Source organism: Galeopterus variegatus, unplaced genomic scaffold (genome assembly GCF_000696425.1).
Source record: "Galeopterus variegatus unplaced genomic scaffold, G_variegatus-3.0.2 Scaffold5101, whole genome shotgun sequence".
Classification (NCBI taxonomy): Eukaryota; Metazoa; Chordata; class Mammalia; order Dermoptera; family Cynocephalidae; genus Galeopterus; species Galeopterus variegatus.
The window spans coordinates 103,279-128,307 of record NW_007731212.1 but is presented as its reverse complement, the minus strand read 5'-3'; the positions used below and the strand labels follow the sequence as shown (position 1 = coordinate 128,307).

At 43.9% G+C, this 25,029-nt stretch overlaps 1 protein-coding gene across 3 annotated transcripts in view; it reads right to left on the bottom strand.

Moving 5' to 3' along the window:
• Positions 1-7,308: 7,308 nt before the first annotated feature.
• The window catches only part of TLK2 (tousled-like kinase 2), a 96,518-nt gene continuing 78,797 nt past the window's right edge, over positions 7,309-25,029 (bottom strand). For 2 of the 3 annotated variants that reach the window (XM_008588912.1, XM_008588914.1), the window contains 6 exons: positions 23,477-23,646; positions 21,831-21,969; positions 17,264-17,375; positions 15,655-15,762; positions 9,052-11,605; positions 8,724-8,938 (listed from right to left, as the gene is read on the bottom strand). In XM_008588912.1, the coding sequence (XP_008587134.1) occupies positions 11,432-11,605; positions 15,655-15,762; positions 17,264-17,375; positions 21,831-21,969; positions 23,477-23,646 (703 nt within the window). In that variant the 3' untranslated portion in view covers positions 8,724-8,938; positions 9,052-11,431. Of the gene's footprint in view, positions 7,555-8,723; positions 8,939-9,051; positions 11,606-15,654; positions 15,763-17,263; positions 17,376-21,830; positions 21,970-23,476; positions 23,647-25,029 lie in introns of those variants that run through there. The other variant, XM_008588911.1, reaches the window with a different exon arrangement.

The following is a 25,029-nucleotide window of genomic DNA, read 5'->3' as shown; positions in this document are numbered from 1 at the left end:
ACCCCTGCGCGCGCGCTTTCTCTCGCTGCTTCCCGGCCTCTCCCCGCCTCGCCTTCCCTCTCTCCTCCGTCCCGGCCCGGAGCCGCAGACGCTGCGTCACAACTCCCCAGCTGGCGCGGGCGGCGATGCAACTCCAAAACTTTCCGCAAACTTCACGGCGCGGCGGGAGATGGGCTGCGAGGCTGGGCCGGCCGGGGGCGGGGGCGCGCGGATGACCCAGGTGGCCGGAGCCGGGCCGCCAGCACCCCCTCCGTCCCGCCTCTTTCTGCCGACGTCTCTAGCCGCCAAGCATCCGCTACCCCATGCCGAGGAGGACCCCTTACCCGGTCTGATGGGGAAGGGGCGGAGAGCGGGGCCCCGCCACCGGGGCGAAGATTGGGGGAGGGGGCCCCCATGCCTTGTGCGGAGCGCACACCGTTCTTGCACGTCTTGTTTTAGTATTTGTGTGATCCCTTTGTCAGTGTCCCTGGCACAAAAGGAGTGTAGCACTTTTGCTAGTTGGGGCTGCATCCAGAAACCTGGGGAAAAAATCTATCCTTCGGACGTCCCAGAAGACCTACATCATCACTCCCACCAACTGGACTGCTGGCCGGTAGCAAGGGACCAAATGGAAATTTCATAAAAGGGAAGACAATCCACAGTTATTCAATATTATGCAACTGGACACCGCAGCGCAGAGCACTGGAATGAGAGTCAGGATGTTGGAGTGCAGCCCCACCTCTAGCTCTGATTCCCCGAACGACCTGGGAAAAGTCTCTTGGGGTCTTTGGGCCTAGAGCAGAACTGAGACATTTAGAGACCCTAGGTGCAAAGAAGACTCACGTTCTCCCACCACTGCCATGAGCAATCAGATAAAAAAACTATGAAACTGTAATATAAATTTTGTGTCCTATGCTGTCCACATCCATACTTTTTTGGAAATAAGTTCAAATTTCTTCTTTTTTTATTACTTTGGCCTTGGGTAAATCTTTCCCCATCTCTGCAAGGAAGCTGTTGAGCCAGAGATGCTCACTTAGCTCTTCCCATCTCTGCCAGGCTGAGATTCTTGGCAAGTATCAGTCCAGTGGTTGCAGGGCCCTGAAACGAGCACCCCCTGAAATCCCTTACAATCCCCTGGAAAGGTTCCCATTAGCCACACTTTGGCCCTGAAACATGGTTAGCGGCCAGTCCAGCAAAGCCCCTGGCACTCCATGGCTAGCTTGGGAGTAGGCCAGGTCCCTTCTGGTACATGTCTTCTAGGTATGGCATGTCCGGGGATCCCAGTGCTCTGCACGCGACTGGCCATGCTGGGGCTGCATCAAAGATCCTCCTCTTGGCCTCCCCTCTCTCACAATCCTGTTATCTACAAGGGATTTGAGGATTTGCCAGCTTCAGCTAAGCTGCTCTTTCTCTGTCTGAACAGCCAAAACACAGGATGCTGCCTCTTCTGGAACAGGGTTGGATTCCCTCCTTCCCCACCAGCCTGAGTAGGCTTTGGCATTCCCCCACTGGCAGGGCGAAAGCCAACTCCCTGACATCACCAGTGCATAACATGGTTCCAGAAAGTCCACCACTTGCCTGCACCCAGTCCACGACATGCCCAGTACACAGGAGGTGCACTCTCATTTCTTCATCCACCCATTCAACAAGCATCGATTGCTAGCCCTGTGCTAGCTGCTGGGCAAATGAAGATGAGCAAATATAGTCACAGCCCTAGAAGAGTGGTGTTTAGTGGGGAAAACGGACAAAATTTTTGCCATATTCCAGGAGGAAAAGACTCTACTCAAAGGCTGAGGAGCATGAAAGTGTGTTGTACTCACAGGGACAGACGTTTGTTCTAGTCTTTGCCAAGGGTGAGATTTCCTGCTCTAGTGCCACAGTTACACATTGTATTCTGCTGATTGTCTGGACTCACATCCGTGGCCACCATCTGTCTTAGATCTGGAGTTCACAAGGCAGAGAGCAGGGCCACGTGTAGGCATTTCCTTATGGAGAATCCAGCCCAGTTCCCCACTGTTTAAGGATCCTGCGCAGGCTCAGTTGTCAACAGAACATGGTGACAATCTGCAGGAGTGCTGGCTGTGTGAGAGAGCTGGGGCTTTCCAGGAACCCCTCACCAGCACGTAGACCCTCACCTGCTTTCAAAGAAGGGCCAGCATCCTCTGTGCCCACAGTCTCCCTACCACTCCTGTGAAAGCTCAGTTGAACAGCTATTTATTGAGGGCCTATTATGTGCCAGGCATCAGGCTAGGTGCTGGGAACTTAGGGAGGTCTCTGACCAGGTCCAGGGGATTCTTTTGCCAAGATGGTGTTTGCTACAGTGGAATCGATACTAAGAAATGGCTCTCCTTCAGGTGCTGACTGACGTCAGCCAGCAACAGGCACAGGGGGTCTGCTGATTTCATCAAAACTAGTTTTTAGTGGAAGGAACAGAGAGACCTGAGTGAGAATCCTGGCTCCCATATTTAATGGCTTTGTGACCTTCAACAAGTCACTTCAGCTCTCTCTGAGCTCACAATTCTTATTTGCAAAGGGGGCAATTCTCACCTTGTCTTGAGAATTAAACATTAGTTGTAAAGGGATGGCACGGCTCCTGGCTCAATGGAAACGTTCAGGGCAGGGTCCCCTAACTGCTTCTCATCTTCCTTACCCTCTACCCTGATGACTCTCCCTGCCCCTTCCCCCCACTCCCACTGCCCATAAGATCTGCACAGGTTAGTTTTATAATGTTTGCAACATTCAGTGTTTTACTTTGCCCAAGAGAACTATACAAACTCCCCTCATTGTCTGAACATCTCCATGTTTAAGTGTACAAAAATGGAACCCTGAAGTGTAAACTAATCCAGGTAGAAACATCTCAATGCTCACTTTGGCTGGCTAATACATGCATGTCTATAGACAGCCCAGCATGGGGCAGTGGGATGAGTCCAGTGGGGATTGAAGGGGAGCTGGAGTTCTGGCTCTGCTATTCACTAGTCACATGTCCTTGAGCAAGTCATTTTCCTTTTCTGAGTCACAGGTGCCCCTTTGAGGTACAAATTTTGGTATCATTACTCACGTTCCTCTCACATTAGTTTCTTCCCCGGCTCAGCAGCTCTCCAGCCAGCAGGTACCCAGGGGAGCAGAGCACCCCTAGCAGACGAGGCCTCCAACATAAGCTTAGGAAAGGAGCACACAAAAGACAGAGGAAGAATGCCAATTGGATGGCCAGGGAGGGTAGGAGACTACAAAGAAAAGACTTGGCCAGCTCTTGCCTGAGGCAACTAGAGAAGGGGGTGTGACCTCAAAGGGGCATGTAGGACTTGCCCCACCCTGCACCCTTTCCAAGCCAGGGAACAGTTTGGCCACACATGGGCCTGGCTTGGGTATATCCCACCTCTCTACCCTCTCCCTGGCCCCAGCATCTCCAACGTCTGGGCTCCACTCAGGCAACCCATCCTTTGAGCCCATTTGGCTACACCCTCGCCTGCAGTGCCAAGGAGCCAAGAAGAGACTGGGCTAAAGAGTGAAAGGAGAAAGCAGGCTTAGGATTCAGACCCAAAAGTCAAGGTTTTGCTCTACCTCTTCTAGGTTGTACAACCTTGGGAAAGTCAGCCTAAAGGAACTATTTCTCCCATATGCACATCACTGAGGAATTTCATCACTGGCCTGTCTTCTCTTGACTGGTCCACCCTACTATGGCCACAACTATAACCTGAGAAAAATTCTGCCTACTTTCCCTAGGTTCTTTCCCTTATCCCTTCTGTGGAGAACATCTAGAAGGACTCCCCTGTCCCAGAAGGGCCTCTGAGTTTGTATCTGCTCACGTTCGTTCGGCCCAAGACCTGTATTAGAAGATTGCTCCTTTAAAGGGACTCCAAACCCCAGCCTTCTCGCCCCTATGGGCTAAGAGATAATTTTCTCACAGTACCTCCCAGGAAGCAGGAAGAACAGACTTTCTCCACATAAGTCTAGGAACTGGGACACAAACTCCCAGGGGTTTGAGACACACAGTCCTACTTGGAGGAGCCATCAAAGTAATGTCCTCAGCTATCAACAGGGCCTTGGAGTAAGCTCACAGCAGGAGGGCTCAGGACTATGTGCACAGGCTGCAGCATGGGTCACAAAACTAATGCCTCTCAGGTACTCACTGGCTCCTGTTTCCACTTGGGAGGCTTGAACAGGTCAGGAACAAGCTGGCTAATGGAAGTTCAGAGAGGGGTCTGCCTGAGGTTGGCCTGAGAACCACAGCAAGGAAAAGAGGGGACCACAGAACTGAGCTAAAAACCAGCTATTGTTGGGTGGGATGTAGTCCCTAGAACTTTCTACTGCCCTACCCAGCTGGTGGGGGTGGGAGTGGGGATGGTTCAAGGAAATGGATGTCACATCACCCTGTCTACTCCACAAAACCCTCTCCTAACCTGGAGCTGCAATGCCTCTGAGCTTGACCCTGCTCTGAGGGTGGAGCTGAGCCAGGAGTCCAGGCTTTGTCTGGGCCACAGCTCTGGCTGGGCTGGCAGTTTCTGCATGTCCCTCCCTCTTCAAGATATCATCTAGCTGCTCCCTGACCAACTTATCTCATCTCATCCCTGACCAACTCATGCCCCATCTCCCCAACTCAGGAAGGACAGACAGGGTGAGGTTCTCTCTAGTCTCAGTATTTGAACCCCCAAAGCCAAGGCTGGGTCCAGTCTCTGCTAACAACCTTCTGTGGCTCTCACTAACCCTAGCCAAGAGGAAGAACAGGTGAAAGGTGACTTTGCAGATGCAGAACCTCCTCTGACCCATCCTTTCCACCCTAGGCCTCTGCTGGAACAGAGCTCAGGCCAAAGCAGGAGCCAGGTGGCTGTGCCCAGCTGGCCCACCACCCCACCCTAGACCCAAGAGGCTGGCCAGACCTCCTACAGCCCCCAGTGGAGCCGCAAGTAAGAGACCGTGGCACCTGGGAGGCAATGCAGTGTTTTCCAGCTATTTAGTGGGTAGCAAGTATCAGTTCATTGAACATGAGTTAAGTCCTAGTCTGTGGAATATATATTGGGTTGAGATGTTAAATGTATCATACTGTGGGTTACCCTCAAATAAATTAGGAAATACTGCTGTTGAGGACCTGGCACCAGCTACCCAGGCTCCCCAGCTATCCCTGGTCAGCTCTGATTTCCTACTCCCTGACCAAAGAACTGCCCCCAACCTCCTCAGCCCCACATCCAAGGTTCCTCACTCCACCTGTCTGGCCTACTTCCCCTTCCCAGGCACCATGCTTCAGCAGGCCAGACTATTTGTCATTCCTTCTGCCAGGCCCTGGATTACTGAGGACCAGCTCACGCTGCAGGGGCGTGATAGGGTGGATGAGGTGAGAGAGATGCACAAGGTGCCATGAGAGCCCAGAGGGAGGGAGGCAGGAGGTGCCCCTGAGCTGTTGTCCAAGAGGTCAGATGGGCAAGGGCTTTGCAGAGGCCTGTGAGAGAGAGCGTGGAGGGGTCCTGGAGTCACAAACACCCACCCATTCTCACTCCATCTCATTCTGGCTGTCTTTTGTGGCCCAGCTCAAGGCCATCTCTCAAATCCCCAGGGGCCTCATCTCACTCTCGGGGACCTTAACACCACCCAGCTTACATTTAGCTTCCTCAAAGCAGGAGCCAAGTCCATGTGCATTTTTACCTCCCATAGAGCCTAGCCCAGCATTTTATGAACAGAAGGCTCTTGACAGATGTGCTCCTGGTTGATCCATGTGGCAACTGCACATCTTGCCTAGCCCAAGGTCACACAGCAAGTTGTGGAGTCGTGACCTGAAGGAGTCCTCACTTAGGGCTCTACTGTTATCTTATTCTACAACTTTGGGCACAGTTTTGTCTCATTAACACGGGCAGGGGAATGCCTGAGGAGCAGGGTTCTGAGAGTCTGCAGATGAGAAGAAGCAATGGCTCCTGAAATTCATTTGTAGGGAAACACCTTCCCCAGTATGCTTCCCAGTGGCATGCTTCCTTTCTCTTAGGGCATGGGAGCCAGGCTGAATGGCTCAGGTCTGACTATGACAGGCCAAGGCCCACATCAGGGGGCCTTCTGTGCCTGTGGACATCTCTCTAGGGGCTACTGTTACACAGAAGTGACACCTAGCCACACTCTGTTTTAACCCCCATACCCTTCAAGCCTCACAGCAACCTCAGAGAAGTCAAGGCAGAGGGTTCCATTCTTGCTCATCCAATTAGGACACTTAGGAGCAGGAAGATACAGTTTTCTGGGGCGGGACAGGATTACGGCTTCCTAATCTGTAAGTAAGACAGGACCAGATGGTTTAGGGAACCCATAGCACTAATGTTCTGTGAAGCCATGCTCCCATTTTCCCACCTAAGTTCACTTCCAGCCCAGCACTACAGACACAGTACTGGGTCTCCAGGTAGATTTCTAAGGGCTACTAGCCACGAGGGTGGGGAGAGACACAGTGAAGGGAGCCTGAGGGAGCCTCGATCAGGGTAAGATGTACCTACAGCTGGGAGCCCAAGTGCTGCCTTCACTCACAGCAGTCTCTGCCCAAAGATGCCCCCCCCCCCCCAAGCAACCTTCAGGGGAAAGAGGCTTGGCTAGCACAGGAGGCCACCAGAGCTGCAGGCTGCTCCCTGAGCCCACCGAGGCTGAGGTTAGCACAGTTCTCTAGCTGGGCACTTCCTTCAACACCCAGGAGGGCTGACCCAGGGCCAGTGGGTGGGACCAAGTCAGCCAGCTGCTCTCTGACCCCTCTCACCACAGGGTCTCTTGCCCAGAGCCTCACACACACACATATATCCCTCTACTGACTCCAGCCTGTCTTGGGCCCCTGCTGAGCTGCCCCAGCACAATAGCGCTCTTGTATTCCCTGCCCCCATAGGTCCCAGACCTGCTCCCAGGCGGGCCTGTTTTCCCAGCCTCTGGCAGGTTCCCCCAACCCACCCACAGGGCTCAACAGCAGCCACAGAGTCCCTAACCACTCCCTCTTTAACCCTCCTCCTCTCCCTGCAACCTTTCCATTACTCTCTCCTCCCCCACCCCTTCCAAGAGCTAGTCCAACCCAGGCTCCCCTCACCCATGATCTGGACTGCCAGCCTGATTCATAACAGACCCAGGTCTCAGCCAGCTGTCTCCTGCAACTCCGGACCCCTCAGGTAAAGGGAAAATGTGATGAATTAATTCACGATAAAGTACCGATGAGTTGTTAAGAAAAAGCCAAGTCGCTATATATTTTGTGAGAAACTTTGCCCAAAGGAGTGATGATTCTTGAGCGTATTGTTAGTACCTGTATAAGGGATGTTTGTGGGGGCCCTCCTCCTGCTCCCCATAAAGGCAGCAAACGTATGGCATCAGTCCTAGGAGAGCCCAGAGCTTAAGATGGATTTTTATTCTCAACGTAGAAAATGAAACAGGAGTCATCTCCGTCTTCCAGCTGGGTGAGTTCAGAAGAAGCCTGACAGCCACCCTTTCCAATGACCCCACCCTCATTGCAGTGGCTGGCAGGAAGGTCAGCAGGTCTGGTAACCTTCAGTTCTCATCCCACCTGGGGAGGGCTGTCTGAGAGCCAGACAGCCTACAGCTGTGTTCTCAAACTTGAGCCTGCATCAGCATCACCTGGAGGGTAAAAACAGAATATTAGGCCCCACCCCTACAGTTTCTGACTCAGTGGGTCTGGGGTGGGGATCAAGGATGTGCATTTCTAACAAGCTCCCAAGTGATGCTGATGCTGCTAGCCACAGAAGCAGTCGTGGAGCCATGGTAAGAGGAGACCCACTGACCTCTTTAGAAGCTAATAGTGAATCTCAAGCCAGAGGGGCAGTCTCTAGAAAGGTCTGCATCACGTACCCAAGGCAGAAGGATCTCCTGACACCCTGGTGTGGAGAAGTTGCTGAACCTGAAAACCGTGAACTTGAGGGTTCCAGGACCAGCTCTTCTACTTATTGGATCTTGTGATCTTTTTAAAATCACATTTTTTGATTACCCTCTTATGTGCTGGGCACTTTACCTATCTTTACTCACTCCCACAATACAATGTAATATCCCTGAAGCTTGCAGAGGTGGGATTTGAACCCAGACCTAATCTAAAGCTTAGGCTCTTAACTTCTATGTGATTCTACCTTAAGAAACAAAAACAGATAACTTGGACAATTAGAATGATGAAGTAAGGGAAGGAATGAAAGTTGCTCAAAAGGGGCGGGGGGAATCACCAAGGTGGGCCAAGTTACTTGTAAAGTTTGTCTTCTCACAAGCAAGGAGCTGGACCCAATGTTTACTTCTAGCTCTAGGATTCTAAGAAATAACTATGTTTAAAAGAGCTACTTTCTAAATTAAGAAACACAAGAGCTCCTTAACTGCTAATCTTCTCAGCTAGAAGAAAACCTGTCCTTCCCAGACTAGAGGGAAGGAGGTAGACAGATTCTCTACAAATGACAGCTGATGTGTACAAGTCAGCCACAGAAGTGGGGTGCATACAGCTCTTCCTGGTGATTCTTCATGTAAAGATGCCCGTCTCACCATGGAAGAGCCCACCTCCTTCCCCTCAGAGCCCTGCATCTACCCTTTCCTGAGAACTTCCTATGCTATTCACTGCTGTATTCCACCAACAAGCATAGTTCTTGGCACATCAGAGGTACAAAAGGTGCTGCAGCAATCAATGCATTCCCATCATGCTTGCAATGTCCACAGAAACTCAGCCAGCTGCCAGGATGCCCCTATCTGCACCCTAGATGGTAAGGGCCCTGTTCAAAGCTGGAGAACTAGAGTAAAATCAAGAGGCTGAAAACTTCTTAAAACTTATTTTAATATCCTTTCTCCCCATCCCCCCATTGGGAAAGGCCAAAACAATCTGGCTGGGTTTAAGTACAAATTAATACATATTTTTCATCATTGTATAAAGTAAATCAACATTGTAGCAATAAGGGACTATCTTTGGAAAAAGTGAAACCCATATTAACAAAATATGTCATGGAAGAACCCCACTTGGTGATTTCACTGACTCCTTAAAAGACCAGAAAAGGTCAACGCTCTGTGTGTTCTCTGGGGCTTGTTCATGCAGTGGAAAGAGGTCTTGCCCAGACTCAGCCAAGCCATCAGCTCCGACCAGGCCCTAGCCTTAAAAGACCAGAAAAGGTCAACGCTCTGTGTGTTCTCTGGGGCTTGTCCATGCAGTGGAAAGAGGTCTTGCCCAGACTCAGCCAAGCCATCAGCTCCGACCAGGCCCTAGACCCAATAAAAGCAGGGGGAGAGGGCATTCCTCCTTCGGGATGAGGGTAGAAAAGGTAGATCAACAAAGTCCTGCAGCTTCATTTATAAACCCATGGGAAAACAGGAGGCAGGAAGTAAGAGAGAAGACTTAAAGATGCACCGTTTTTTGAAGTTTAAAATAATTTGCAAGATCATTGGAGAGGAAGAAAAACAGGAATAGAACTTAATTTCTTTGAGTAAGTTTAAACGTGATCACAGCTTCATCCATGTCTCCACGTACGCAGACACCGTCCTTTCAGCACTCTGCTCAACCTGTGAGGCCCATGGGTACTCTTTGCTTAGCAGCTTGAAGGCAGTGGTTTAAAAAAAAAAGGTACCACATACACATACACACATACATATATATGTGCAAATACATATGTGTATATATACTTATATACCTACACACACACGTGTGTGTAGGTATATAAGTATATATTTCAACAAAATAGTTTTTGAAAGCTGGGGGCACCAAGGCCTCTGGGGCTGACTTCCTTCCATTCAGAATTCCACATAGCAATACCTGCCCACCAACTTCTCTCCAATTTGGAACCCTCCATCTTCCCTTAAGATTGTCTGATACTGAGGAGAGTAGGGCAGACAAACCAAATGAAGGTCCTAGAAAATGTGTCACCAGTGGCATTTTTCACATGTAAAAGAAACACTAGACTCATGAGTTATTTGAGAGCTCTCTACCCTTCCTGACTACCCACCCCCTGCCCAGAGAACTCGCACGCCTGAAAGCTACATCTTTAAATAATTCTGGCTGAGCCTTCTTGCCACATATGTCAGTAACATTCCAAGCTGGCTACCACATGTTCAGGCTCTGGCCTCCTTCCCTTTCTACTGTCGAGTGCTCTGCTGTTTAAAGGGCATGGTGGGGCCACGCGTCTCCCATTTCAGCTCCATCTTCAGTTGATCATACATTTCAGAAACAACCAAATTTTTAAAAAATTAGTTCCAAAAGAATATTCATATTTGAAATACCTATTTCCCTTGAGATTTTTTTAAAAATTCCATTTGATCAATCTATTAAAATGAGTTAGACAAAGTGTGTGTGTACATGCACACACAGACACACACACCAGCACACACCCACAAAATTTAGAGGATTGGGGAAAGGTGTTTCCTGCCAAAAGATCTAACAGAGGAAAGCTTATGTGCTGATCAAGTTTTAATAACGTGGTTTACAAGAAATGTACACCATTTAGCAAGCACACAAAGACCGTGGGTAGGAACTACTATTCTCTGGAGCATTTGGCTCCCCCGCTCATTTTCTGCCTACCTTTGGAACAGTTTCAATAGTTACTACATTCAGAGAATCCAAGAGGACTGCATGGACAGATGAACCTTTATTTAAAAAAATAGCACTTCAAATAAATTAAAAGGGACAACCATCAAGTGTTCAAATTGTGAAGAAATAGTTGAAAACCTAGAGAGACTCCAAGCTGCAGTCTTCTAACCTCATTCTTTGTCCAATGGCAAAAACCCACACATCTCAGTACTCCCACTCAATTTTTCCCTACTGAGATGAGGGAAGCAATTGCAAGCAGACGGAGGAGAAAGCTGCATCTGATTGGAATGAACATTGCCACGTACTTGCTAATACGGGTTTCACTTTATGACCAAATGTATTCTTTCAAAAATAAAAAAGGGGAGAGGGAAGCTGCATGTTTTTAAAAATTGAAATTATTTAGGGATAAAACACTAACTCTAGTGCCTTTAACGGGCAATAGCAACTTTTTTCCTCCAAAGTCAAACACCATCCCCAGCTGAGCCTTTATGCTACAAGCTTTTCAGGAGATGTTACCTAAACTTTATTAAAAGAAAAGAACAAGTTTAAATATAGACACTGGACTAGCCCAGTCTGTATTTTCAAGTCCACATTCTTCATCTGAAGCGATGCATCAGGGACCCCCCTGAGTCTGCACATTTTCAAGTTCACAGTACATGGAACCAGTTTTTCTTTTTAATTTTTTCCTCACTCAGAGCAGCCACACACAGTGGCCGTTGACGCTGGAACCTCGGGCGGGGCCTTTTCCTACGAGGCCTGACCCAAGCTGCCCAAGGTTTCTCCTCAATGAGAATCGCTGCTGTCATGCTCTATGGATGAGAAAAAGCAAGAAAATAAAAGCACCTGGTACAGGTTTCATGAGATCCATTTGGATTCACTATGTTCCAAACCCGCTGCTGAATGCCATTTGTCCACTTTGTGTGTGTTCAACAGTTAGTGGCTTTGCAGTCGGTCTCAATTTGAAGAACTGTTATTGGATGCCCCAGAGGTTGATGCAATAGCAGCTCCAGCAGGGCTACTTGTAGAGACCGACTTTCGAATGTGAGGCAGCAAGTAGGGGTCACAGGCCAGTTGCTGGACATCGATGCGGTCCTCCTTTCGGTAGGCCAAGCATCGTCGAATAAACGCCTGCAAAGGAAACTTTCTTGAAGATTGAAGCAGATAATCCTGACACCTCCAGAGGGAACCCTGAGGCTCTGTATCAGCTGCCAGGGCCCAGAGCAAACATCTCCTAAAGAGAAGGGGGTGCTGGCTGGTTAGCTCCATTGGTTAGAGTGTGGGCTTATAACACGAAGGTCGTGGATTCAGATCCCCATACCAGCCAGATGCCAAAAAAAAAGAAAGAAAAGAAAAAAAGAGAAGGGGCTCAAGGCCTTTCCCAGAAACCACCAGGCAGACCCAAAGACAACGGAAGCAGATGCTCCAGCTGGCACCAGAACCTCTCTGCTGCCACCGACTCTTTCCCTCCCCAACAGAGGAGACTGAGTCTTTCCTGAAGAGCAGAGAAAGGGGGTGTTGTCTCTATATACTCCCACCCTCAGAGCACCAAGGCCAACAAAGAAATCTCTCTTTGCCTTGGCTGGTTGGATGGAAACTAATTTCATTCACCTGCATCTGCAAACCATGGCCTCACATGAACTTCCTGAGGAAGTGGAAATTCTAATGACAAACTACCAACACATGCAGGTTGAGGAGACTGATGATGACTAATGCTACAATGGGTCATAGGTTTTTTGGTTTTTTTTTTTCTTTTAAAAAGATGACCGATAAGGGGATCTCAACCCTTGACTTGGTGTTGTCAGCACCATGCTCTCCCAAGTGAGCTAATCGGCCATCCCTATATAGGGATCTGAACCCGTGGCCTTGGTGTTATCAGCACCACACTCTCCCAAGCCACGGGCTGGCCCTGGGTCATAGGTTTTGAAATTCTTTCCCTGGGTATCTCATTCTTCTCTAAAAGGTCATTAAGCAAATGATGAGGCACATACCTAAGTAGTAAAGGGAAACCTGAATAGAATTTGCACCCTGAAGAGTACTGCAGACATAAAAACATACTGTGAGTGTGGTTTGATATGGAAATCAAAGTCACTACAGCATGGAGGTTTCCTTTGCACTAGGTATGAAAGACTATGTAGTCTTAGTTTCTACAACTCTTATCAAAAAGGCATTATAGATTATCTGTCTTTTCCTGCTTGCCTTCTTCCGATTTTATTAACCAGACAGCTCTATTTAATCAAAGTTTGGTAATACAACTTTAAAATAAATGAATCAATTTTTAAAAATCCAAAATATCATTATCACCAAAAGTCCATATTTTACAGTAGGGTGATAATGATGTGCCAACATAGGTTCACTGATTGTAACAAATGTACCACTCTGGAGTCGGATATTGATAGGGGAAGTTGTGTGTGGGTGGGGTCAGGCGGTATATGAGAAAACTCTGAACTTTATGCTCAATTTTGCTGGGAACCTAAAACTGCTCTAAAAAGTAAAGTTTGTCTAAAGCAAAATCTAAAACATAAAACAAGCTATTGATTTTCTACTGTTTTTGCATATTTAATTAACAAAACATAAAAGTATAATGCCAATCTTGTCTTTTCAGAATCAAAGACAATTACAGGTACTTGCTTGATTAAAGCATTTGGAAGGTAAAAACAAATTCACAGAAACAAACATAATGATATGTGGTCTTTAAAAAATAAACCTTTTTACTGGAGTTAAACAAGTTATCTTGGGTTGGATACTGGTCAAATAAACTTCTGTTACTGTGAATTTTCTCTCTACAGGGCTGCCAGCATAGGCTTTTAAAACAGCAATCAGATCACACAGCTGACCTGACCTGATCAAAGCCTTCAACTGCTTTCCATTTCATTTCATAACTCACCCAGCCATCTCTCCTACCACTCACCCTCTGCTCTGCTAGCTCTGTGGACCTGCTAAGCCTTCCGCTCACATCTAAGCTGTACTTGCTTCATTCTGCTTGGAATGCTTTTCCCACAAATCTACACGTGACCCCCACCTTCACACCATTCACAACACTGCTCAACATTTCACTTCACCGAGACCTTCCCTAACCATGCCATCAAACAAGGGTTCCAACCTTCCCTACTCTGATTTACTTTCTTCATAGCATTTATCACCAACTGAAACATATCCATTTTATTTTACTGTCTGTCTCACCGAACGGAAGGTAAGCTCCTTAAGGGCAGGGACCTTGTCTGTGTAGCTGATTGCTACATGTTCAGTTCCACCTCCACTACCTAGAACAGTCAGTGCTTTATAGGCACCCATTAAATATTTGTTGTGGGAGGAGAGGGAAGGTAGAGGACAGGGATTGGAGAAATACACATTTAGGGGGAGGGGAGGAGGGAGACTGGAGACAACCAGAGGAAAGATTTGGAGATATTTCTGTATTCTTCACAGCCAAGTCCATCTAACATCTCTAAAGTTTGGGGAACACTTGTTCATCTATTCATTGAATAAACACCAAAATTTGATAAAAGTGGTATAAACAAATAGTCTTGAAAGACCTAACAGATGAGGAGAATTAAACATCTGTCAGGCAACTTATTCAAGTCCCTCAAGTGTCAACTCCTGGTGGCAGCTGTGGTGTGGGTATTAAGAACAGCTTGCAAAAGCTACCAAGTGTTAGGTGCTGTACAGGCCACTTGATACTACACTCAAAACCACCTTTTAAGGTGTTTTTGTCTTTGTTTTATGAACGAGGAAAAGCAGCTCAAAAAGTTTAAGTAAACTTGCCCCAAGTTACAAAGCTAATGAGTGCACAACTGACACCAAAATTAGGTCTATCAGGCTTCAAAGGTCTCTCCAGCCCTCTCACAGGATAGTCAGGAAACTTGTATTTGCCTTAGGAATGTATTACAGGATGCAGAGGATTGAATTATGTCTCCCCAAAACTCACTGAAGCTTGAATTGTGTCCCCAAGTTTTATGCATTAGAAACTTAGTCCCCACTGTGACTATTAAGAGGGTGGGAAATCCTATTATGGTGCAGTAGTGAATGGATTAAAAATGGTGGTCAGGGGCGTGGTTCTGAGGGTTTTAAAAGAAGAGGAGAGTCTGTCTTTCTCTGCTCTGCTCTCTCTGCTTCCACCATCTTACAATGTGAGATCCCTCGGTCACTGCTGCCACCACAGATGGACTTTGGACTTCCCACCCTCAGAAACTGTAAGCAATAAATTTCATTTTCTTTATAAATCACCCAGTTTCAGGTATTTTGATATAAGCAACAGAAATGGACTAATACACAGGACTTCTCCCTTGAAGATTTAATTTCTTGGTTATGTAGTACTTAAACTGTTGAATGATGGGGGCAGGAAGTCATCAGTGAGGAATTATAAACAATTGCTAAATATGTTCATTCTTAACATGTAACATGTCAGCTAAACCACTTTGAAAATAGTCTCTTTCCTAACCTACTTCACAAAGGTGCACTGTCAGGGAACAGCAGAGACCAAACACTGATAAGGAAGTGGACTTGTAACTGCTCATTTTGACACTCAAAATGCTGTATGACCATCCAATATGGTCACCTATCTAATTAGAATGGTTAATATATAAAAAGAGATACCTAAAACAGCAAGGACAAACTATGGGTAGCTACTAGTATCTTGGTTTGTATGAATAGCAAGGCTGAAGTGATTATTTATACTTCCTTTCTCCATCTCCCACTCCATGTTTCCTTTGCCCCAATGAGTTTTTTAGTAATGCCTTCACCAACCGCTACAGATTTTACTGCTTACACTCACTTGCCATTGAACCCTATAATGCCTTCATACTCTTATATAAATTGCTCCTGTGTGGGCCTTAGCTCCCCAAGTTGATCCCAAGCCCTGAACAAGGAGAAGTTGGGTACCCCTCACAATGCCTGGTATGTCTCTGCTGAAGAGTCTGCTATCCCTTTCCTTCCCTTACTCTAGGGAGGCTTTGTGAATTAAAAAACTAACCTGTCAACATTCCCTTTACTAGAATTGGGGATGGGGTGGGCAGAATATAAGCAATATTCCTCTACCTGTTGCTCTGAGGAATATTATTTCGTGCCTATCCTAATGTTTTTAGTAACTCTTGAATTCATATTGAATAATCCATCCACTATTACCCCAAAAATAATATAGACGGTAAAGCAGTCATTCTGCTGGCCAATGGGTCAAAACTTACCTTCGCTTCAGGTGTTACTACTGGCTTTGGCGGAAACTGTACTTCAGTAGCTTTAAGAATAGTATTCTCTTGTAGAATGTCTTGCTGGGACTGGTTATGGCCGAAAGGCTATCACATAAAAATAAAAGAAACAAACAAAGGTGGGCCTCTAATTAAGATTAAAGAGAACATAATTTAATACCACAGAGAAGGGAAAAGAGAAAACATCTCCCAATAGGAATTGCTGGAAGGAACTCTGGAGATTTCCTCTAATTCTTTTATTTATAGGTGAAGGGGAAAGGGCTCAGAGCTTTAGTAACTTGCTCATGGTCCAGCTTCTAGGTCAAGGCAGGACTGGAAGCAGCATCTCATATCTATATCATAATACCTCTGCTAAGTTTTGCTCACAGCAAAGAAAAGGAAGATTCAGATAAGGAACCAGCAACCTCTTTTGTTCTGAGTGATACCTGTGGCACAAGCAACACATACATGTGCCCCTGTACTCACCCAAAACTCAGATGAAAAGAGATGAAAAAGGCAGTAAAAAGTAAAAGAGTATAAGGTGTAAGAAGAAAGTGGAGATAAAAAAAGAGTTGGGGCTACTCAGTAGCTTCATCTGTGCCCTAAGTTGCCATCTTCTAATAAACTCTTAAAAATAAGTTCAAGCATACTGTCACATCTACAGTGTTTCTACTAAGAGATCTAAACAATTCTTCCTAGATAACCTCTGCCACCATTATCAGCAGCAATTCAACATATCAGAGAGTATAAACAATAATTAAGCCTCACAGTTCTGAATAGTTTCTCTGTTTTAAAGAGGTAAGATTAAAAAAAAAAAAAAAAAAGAAAGGAAAGACCAAGGAGAACTTAAAGAGAAAGCTGTAATCTGAATTGACAGTTTGGTCTGGGGAGTGTAATCAAAACAAAGAGTCCAGAGGAGTTGCAGAACTCTCATCTGGCTTATACCCACAGCTTAATGTGGGACAGTGAAACATACAAAACACACTGAAAACAGAAATAAGAATATAAATACACAACTGGATCCTAATATATCCACTTATAAGATATGCTCACAAAGAAAAAACAAATATAAAAATTCATTAGGCACAGATTACTACCTGGATTATCACTTGTTCAAATGATGTGACCTTGATCAGAGGTTAACACACAACAATTATTTTCTAATTACGCCAGTACAGAAATGTAAAACATGCTTTGTTTAATAATAATTTTAACTAATGTAGTGGTAGGAAATAAAGTCTGATATTTCAAGCTTCAGTTCCTAGGACCCTTAAGAATGGCTCTTGGGAAGACTGTATATCTTAATAAAGTATTTCATGTAAGTCCCTACACATATTATCAGAATTAAAACATGTTCTGGATCTAACTCAGAAAAGCAAAAATGCGTGTTTTCAACAGCCCAGCAAAACTCATTAGTTGCCCTAGGGCTGAGAATCTCTGCTTATGCATAAAGATTTTATTATTAAGTCTGTATTTTCTTTAAACCACTACTTTCAGGATTCCATTTTGTATAACCCAATGATTAACTCCAAGAAACTAATCCATCCAAGGCACTGAGTCCACATGCCACCTAAGAAGGAAGTCAAGTTGCTACACTGACTTTCCTCACCTTCCTTCCATAAAGACACTGGTAGAAGATCACACCCACTGACCAGACATCGACTTTATTTGAGATCTTTGGTGGTTCCTTCCCAACCACAAAACACTCTGGTGGTAAGTACCTACAACAAAAGAGAAATAAAAATTCTTAAGAAAATGATTATATAAATCTAAGATATGTCAAAAAGGCCAAAATAAAAGACCTTGTCAAAAATAGAAATATCTGAATTTTAACAGTCAACTTAGTCCTATATGGACAATCAACAAAAAGACACTCTAACTTAGGGAGGTGGTAATGTCCTTACAGGGTGTTAAAATACATTTTTCAATTTATTGAGAGCAATAAATATTCTCCCTAGTCCAACTTCACCCACCCCCAGCCTCCTTTCCCAGGGTTGTGTGTAATATAAATGTCATTCAACAATTTTTTAAAAAGGGGTAGGAGGTACAAAAAAGGTACATTTCCTTTTATGACAGCTTTATCAACAAATATTAAAATATAACTAGAAATGATGTGGGTTTTCTTTCATGTTGCCTGAAGAAGATGTCTTCTAAAATAAATGTTTTAAAAGCCCAAATGATTTGAGGACCCAGTACAGATCTCTGAGGGGAGAGGCTATTCTGCCTTCTTAAGTACCTCTTTTGGAAATCTGGACTGGAAATGACTCCAATATATAATCTAGGGTGACACGAAAGTCCAAATTATCAGAAGATATCTTATATTTCCTATATTAAGGGTGATCAGAGGCTTACTGGAAGACTAAGAAATAGTGTAGCAAAAGCCAAACAAACTAGTTGTTAGCATAACTCAATCCTCATCTAAATTCCTTCCCTCTCCCCTACTGGTCTCTAAAGAAACTAAGGGACAGCCAACCACACCAAATTGTATGGTGTGGAAGGTAAGTGCCTCTTGGCATTTAGGAAACCAAATAAATACGCGTTAGCCACAGCATGGAATCTTAGCCACAACACAGCTGCAAGGCAGAATTCTGAAGAGATCAATTTTTGTAGATTTCGTGCTAGCAAAATCAATTCTGTGAAAAACACTTTATTTTGAACCCTGCTGTGCTCCTGGTATAAAAATCTAAACTTGTAGCCTAAAGGGGACCACAAGAGGTAAGAGGCAAAAAATGTCACCCCTCCTATCCATCATTTTTATCAAATTTACTTTCATTTCAGATGACAGGCTTTCTTTTCTTTCTTTCTTCTTCTTCTTTTTTTTTTTTTTTTTTCTTTTGGCAGTTGGCCAGAACAGGGATCAAACCCTGGACCTTGGTGTAATCAGCACCACACTCTAGCCAACTGAGTTAACCGGCCAGCCCTCTTTTTTCTTTTTTAAAAAAGTTTAGTTTCATATTCTTGTTTCTTATTTATTATTCTTAACAGACATTTTTGGATGATTAAGACATGTGGCTAAATTATTATTTCACAATGAAAACTTTTAGACAAAACATACATTGAAAAGTGAAATCCGTAATCTGAAAATCCAAAATCTGAAATGTTCCAAAATGTGAAATCTTTTTTTCACTATATTTATCATTACACAATGTAATCATTTTTTGTGGCCCTTTACTAATTTCTCACTAAGCCCCCATCCCAAAATGGGAAACTTTTTGAGCACCGACATGACACCAAAGGAAATGTTCATTGAAGCATTTCGAATTTCAGATTTTTGGATAAGGGATGCTGCTCAGCCGTTAGGGATGTTCGACCATAAGTACAATGCAAAAATTCCAAAATCTGAAATCTGAAACACTTCTGGTCTCCAGCATTTCAGATAAGAGATACTCAACATGTATAGACATAGAACTCAGTAAGAAGGAAAAAAGGCAAAGAAATAAAAACATAGAACAATGAAAATAATTTATAAAAGAAAAGCTCTTCAAGTGCCACTAAAACCTCCTGGAATCCTAATTTTCAGAGTTCTTGATTCTTTACTAAACATAACTTAAATATGACCTTAGATAAATAACAAATATAAACTTGATTCTACAATGATCATTTTTATGTATTTATAAGTTTTTGGTGGAGGTGGTGGGAAGGAATAGGAGTTGTTGAACTCATCCAAATGCAGAGTTATAATTTAGCAATATTTTTAGAATATAAAAGATACCATGTCACTTGATAGTATAAATCTAGCAAACCACTTTCTAAGTTTCAGTTTCTCCATCAGTAAAGGAAGAGATAAACTAGTTCTTCACTCAAATAATACTGAAATATAAACATTCTAATTTCCTATCAAGAACTTTGGGAGGGAGCATAGAAGATAGTTCTATGATACTACACTAAATTGTGTTAAAAAAAAACAAACATAGTTGCATATTCCATCACAATAAAAGACTTTGTACAGAAAAATGATTCTCAAGGCATAGTCTATGGGTCCTTTAAAAAAAGTATTCAATGTAGAAGAATTCTAAAACAATCAAATCCTGCGAATAGTCACTTGGAATTTTGCTGGCCTATTTGTATCTGTCTGGGCCATCACAAGAGAAGGACATAATGAGGATGGTGATTATGACAATGCTTCTACCAATGTGGAGACTCTTTAAACCTTCATAGAAATCCATAAAATTTAATTTTCTTTCTCTCTCTCTCTCTCTTTTTTTTTTTTTTGGCAGTTGGCCAGTATGGAGATCTGAATCCCTGACTTTAGTGTTACTAGCACCATGCTCCCAAGTGAGCTAACTGGCCAGCCCTATAAAACTTAATTTTCTCAGAAGCCCCCTCTCTATCTTACTTTTCATTATAAAAAATCTTCAAATATAATCTAAAATAGAAAGAAGAGTAAAATACCTGCCCCCCTCCAAGTAACCATCATCCAGCTTTAATAATTATCAACATGTGGCCAATCTTTGGTCATATACACCCTTCTCCACAGATTACTTTAAAGCAAATCCCAGACATAATTTTTTTTTTTTCCTTTTTTTGTCTTTTTTCGTGTCCGGCAACGGACTGCAACCCTCAGTGTCGCACCCGTACCGGACCGGGACCAGCAACGGTGATCGCAACCCTCGGTGTTGCGTCCGCACCTCGCTCAGCCAGTGAGCGGGAACCGGTATGTATGTGGGGTCCGAACCCTCGGCGGGAGCGCCACCGCACTCCCAAGCGGCGCACTGTAGCAGTGCGCCACTGGGCCGGCCCCCAGACATAATTTTTATTTAAATTCCAATTGCTGAATTTTTCTAGCTAAGCAAATACTCGTATAGTACTAGGTAACAATGAAATAACTTTTAAACATGAAAAAACTGCACCTTTTAAAAAGAACAAGCTATCAAACACAAAGGTCACACCCAAGTTCCAGTAAATATACACAGCAGAGGTATAGACCTGTTTCCAGAATTTCCAACAGAAGATATTTTTGCATCATTTAGTGACAGGAACACTAACCCACAATAACCACCACAGTGAATAAACACTGTAAATGTAGCTTCTATTTTAAACCTAGAATTTCTAAGTTTTAATTTAGAAACTGACTTTTTAATATAGTAAAACAATAAGGAGCAACGGAAAGCAGTGTTGTGTACATGGTGGTATTAGCAGGATTTGACTGAAGGGAACAGGGCTGATCCTGTATGTTGTGAGTGGCACGCCCTCAACCCTGTCTGTTTCATCAACAACCCTCCGCTCTCCAGACCATTCCCAGACAGTTAGTATTCTGCTAAGGCCAGTGTCCTACAGACCCAAAGCTAAGTGGTTTGATCTCCGCTGGAGTACAACAGCACATGTCACCCCCTCCCTTAGTGCTATTGAGCATTCTCCAGGTTCAGAATCACATGTGCCAATGTGTGTCTTTGTGTAACCACCTCAGAAGGGAAAGGGAAGCTTTGTTAACACATTTCCTACAATCACAAAGCTAAATGCCTAAGCAAAAGGTATCTTTTAGGGTTCTCACTGTCAAAAGTAATAGTGGGCATAAATAGGAGAGGTCATAGAACTGACAAGCAGAGCTAGCTGTGGTAGGGTGGTTGGGGGGAGACAGGTGACAACAGATGGGAAGAAATGAGCCTCAAAACCCTTTAGAACATGGCTAAGAGGCACAGATAAACTTTGGGTAATCTGCGCTCACTTTTTCCAGTACAGATTTCATGTGATGCTGTGGTTATTTTTCATCCTGGTCTTCACAAATCCTAAACTCTTGAGAATCTGTTATCCTCAGGCAATTCTAGAAACAAATCCCATATCCATTAACCCATGAAGAGAGAGACCTGCATTTGTACCAAAAAGAATTCGAGGCCATTCTTTATATATACCCCACGAGCAACCTCATTCTCTACTGACTTGTGAAGCCAGCCCTATGGGAAACACATACATCTCAAACATCTGGCCCATACATAAGACCTCTCTTAAAGGTTTTCAAGAAAGGAAAAAAAAAAAAAAAAAAAAAAGACAAATTAATGTAAATACAAAGAGTCAAAATGCTGAGAAGACAGTAACTATTTGGGGAGGAAAGTCTGCTTTGGTTTATGGCATTTTTGCCTGGCAGATAGTATACAGAAATAAATTATTCAAGACCAACACTTCTGTATAGCAGAGCCACATCTCCACCAGCCAACCCAGAGAACATCCTGGATACCTACCAATAAGTACCAGCACCTTGTGACGTTAGCTCCATGCCATCCACCGAATTGTAGCTATCATCATCCATAATCTTGGAAAGACCAAAATCTGTAATTTTTATCTCTCCACATGCTGTGCCATTTACTAAAAGAATATTACCTAAAAAGATAAAAATCTTCATGAATAAGCAGGGACTTACTGATTAAGAAAAACCCCCAAAGCAATAATAGACAAGAAGGGGCCAACTGAACTCAGACTCTTTTTTTTTTTTTTTTTTTTTTTCCGTGTCCGGCAACGGATCGCAACCCTCAGTGTCGCCCCCGTACCAGACCAGGACCGGCAACGGGATCGCAACCCTCGGTGTTGCCCCCGCGCCCCGCCCAGCCAGTGAGCGGGAACCGGTCTGCATGTGGGATCCGAACCCTCGGCGGGAGCGCCGCCGCACTTCCCAAGCGGCGCACTAGCGCAGTGCGCCACCGGGCCGGCCCTGAACTCAGACTCTTGCATGCAAAAGCAAACATCTAAATCTTTGCAAGAAAGCAATCTCTACTCTGGATGCTGGGGCAGAGTTCTCAGTGTCTGCTGGAAACTTCTCTTTTCCAAGAATCACCTGCTTAATGTGCCAAAACTACCACTATGAGCACTGGAAATAAAAATAATTTGCCAAAGTAAAATATTACTTGTACAGTTGTTCAAAAATGGTGGGAAAGTTTCATCTGAACTCTCAGGATCTCTAAAACACTCTGTTTAGAACAGTAGTTCCAAAAAGAAAAAAAAAAAAAAAGAAATCAAAGAAAGCAAACAAGTGAACCAAAGCTAGCACCACAGCACCACCTACAGCTCAGCTCCTATGGCAGGAAAGTGTGCTTAATTCAGTGACAGAAAACTCAATCACACAATAGCCATCTTTTAAAATCACTTCATTTTAATTAATTTTTTAGTCATCTGAATTATATTAGAACATTAAAGAATAGTGAATAGTGAGATTTAATATGTACCTACAAGAAAAGTAAACAATTTTGCCATACCAGGAAGTAAACAGGAACCATCTTCCTAACACCCAAGCTAAACTGGTTAGAGTTGTCTACATAGAACATATGCAGACTTCTAAAAAACAGCTGAAGATAACAATGAAAAAATATAGAGGTAAGAATTCTAACTGCCCTCCATGCTTTGATGCTGACTATCATAATTAGATAACCATGACAAAAAGATGAAAACTCTGCTTGAAATTTAATGAAATGGGAGGCATATATGCAAAATAAGTTGTTAATTTTGGGGTACTTATCAAAGAGACTTGTAGCAGAGAAACTGCTACGTAGTGTGAATAATGGGAAAAAACAAAACTGAACTTGCCAGAACAATTCTTTCTTAATGGAACTGACATCATCAAGTGCCCTGGCTCCAAAAAGAAAGGCATTGTTTTTCCAGAGTATTTAATCCGACCCCCAGCCCCGCCCCAAACCCAGTGCTGGTGGCTGGGACTCTTCCCACACCTACCTAGGTAATCTAAAGTTGGGACTCTTCCCACACCTACCTAAGTAATCTAAAGTCAGATGTTATTAGGCCTTCTTGGCTCCTGCCAAATTCTCTAACTTTATAAAATTATAAATCACTTATAAGACCAAAGAAAACAGTACTGCTGTCTCCTAAAAGTTAGACATACCTGGTTTGAGGTCATAGTGTATGATGGGAGGTTTTATTTCATTTAAGTACTTTAAAGCATTCACAATCTGCATGATAATGGATCGGGCCTCTTTCTCTGACATTAATTTGTGCTGTTTCAGGTAGAAGTCCAGATCATTTCCCTCGCAGTATTCTAATACTGTACAAAACCTAAAGAGAAATAAACCAACATTTAACCATGGGATAAGAGCAAGCAGATTAAGACCATCTAAACCAGTTCCAGTGAAAACTTAAGGTAACTAGCTTCTCACTCCTTTCTTCTTTGTTCCTTAAAATACTCTCCTTTCCTTTATTCAGTATTATCTACCTGAATGGTTTACAGGAAGAAGACTACTTACTCTCTTGAACAGCTCCCGTACCCTCCACACTGGAATCTGTTGTGCTAAAGTTCACCTATGGCATAGCTCTTCTTGAATCTAGACTATAAGAACACTGATAAGAACTATAATATATTTAAGTTAGATATCTTCTTGGAAGGATCTCCAATACACCCCCACATCATGCATTCATTTCTAAACAACCACATTGTGATCAACTAACACAATTCCCACTGCAAACATTTTGTTTATAACCCTGAGTGCTGACAGTGAGGAAGAATCTAGAGTTTGCACAGGTCCCAAGACCTGGTTGCATACATATGAGGGTACTTCACAGAATTCGTGGAAAAACAATTGAAAGATAATACAAATCTATCCATAAACTTTTTCAAGTCCCCTTGTAACTGGTAGTACAGCGCAACATAGCAGTCTCCCCTTTATCCACTATTTTGCTTTCCACAGTTTCAGTTACCTGTGGTCAACTGCAGTCCAAAAATATTAAACAGAAAATTCCAGAAATAGTTCATAAGTTTTAAATTGTGTGCAGTTCTGAGTAGTGTGATGAGATTGCATACTGTCCTCCGTCCCACCCAGGAAGTGAATCATCCTTTTGTCCAGTGTACACATGCTGTATGTGATACCCTCCCGTTAGTCACTTGGCAGCCATCTCGACAACTATGGTGTTATCACAGTGCTTGTGTTCAAGTAACTCTAATTTTACTTAATAATGGCCCCAAAACACAAGAGTAGTGATCCTGGCATATTGTTATAATTATTCTATTTTCTTACTAGTTATTGTTGTTAATCTCTTACTATGCCTAATTTACAAATTAAACTTTATCACAGGTATTTATGTATAGAAAAAAACATAGTATATAAGGGTTCAGTACTACTCGCAGTTTTGGGCATCCACTGGCGGTCTTGGAATGTGTCCCCTGAGGATAAGGGGTGACTACAGTAGTGCACTATGAATTTCTCTTTCCTAAACACACAAGGTGTAAAACAGCTTGTAAACATACAGTATCTGTGTGGTTCTAACAAATGTGTTATTATATGGCATGGTTTATTTTTCCTTCACTTATGTCAATACATCACACAGACCCATATTTAAAACTACACACCATTTGGGGCCAGCCCGGTGGCGCACTGCTACAATGTGCCGCTTGGGAAGTGCGGCGGCGCTCCCGCCGAGGGTTCGGATCCCACATACAGACCA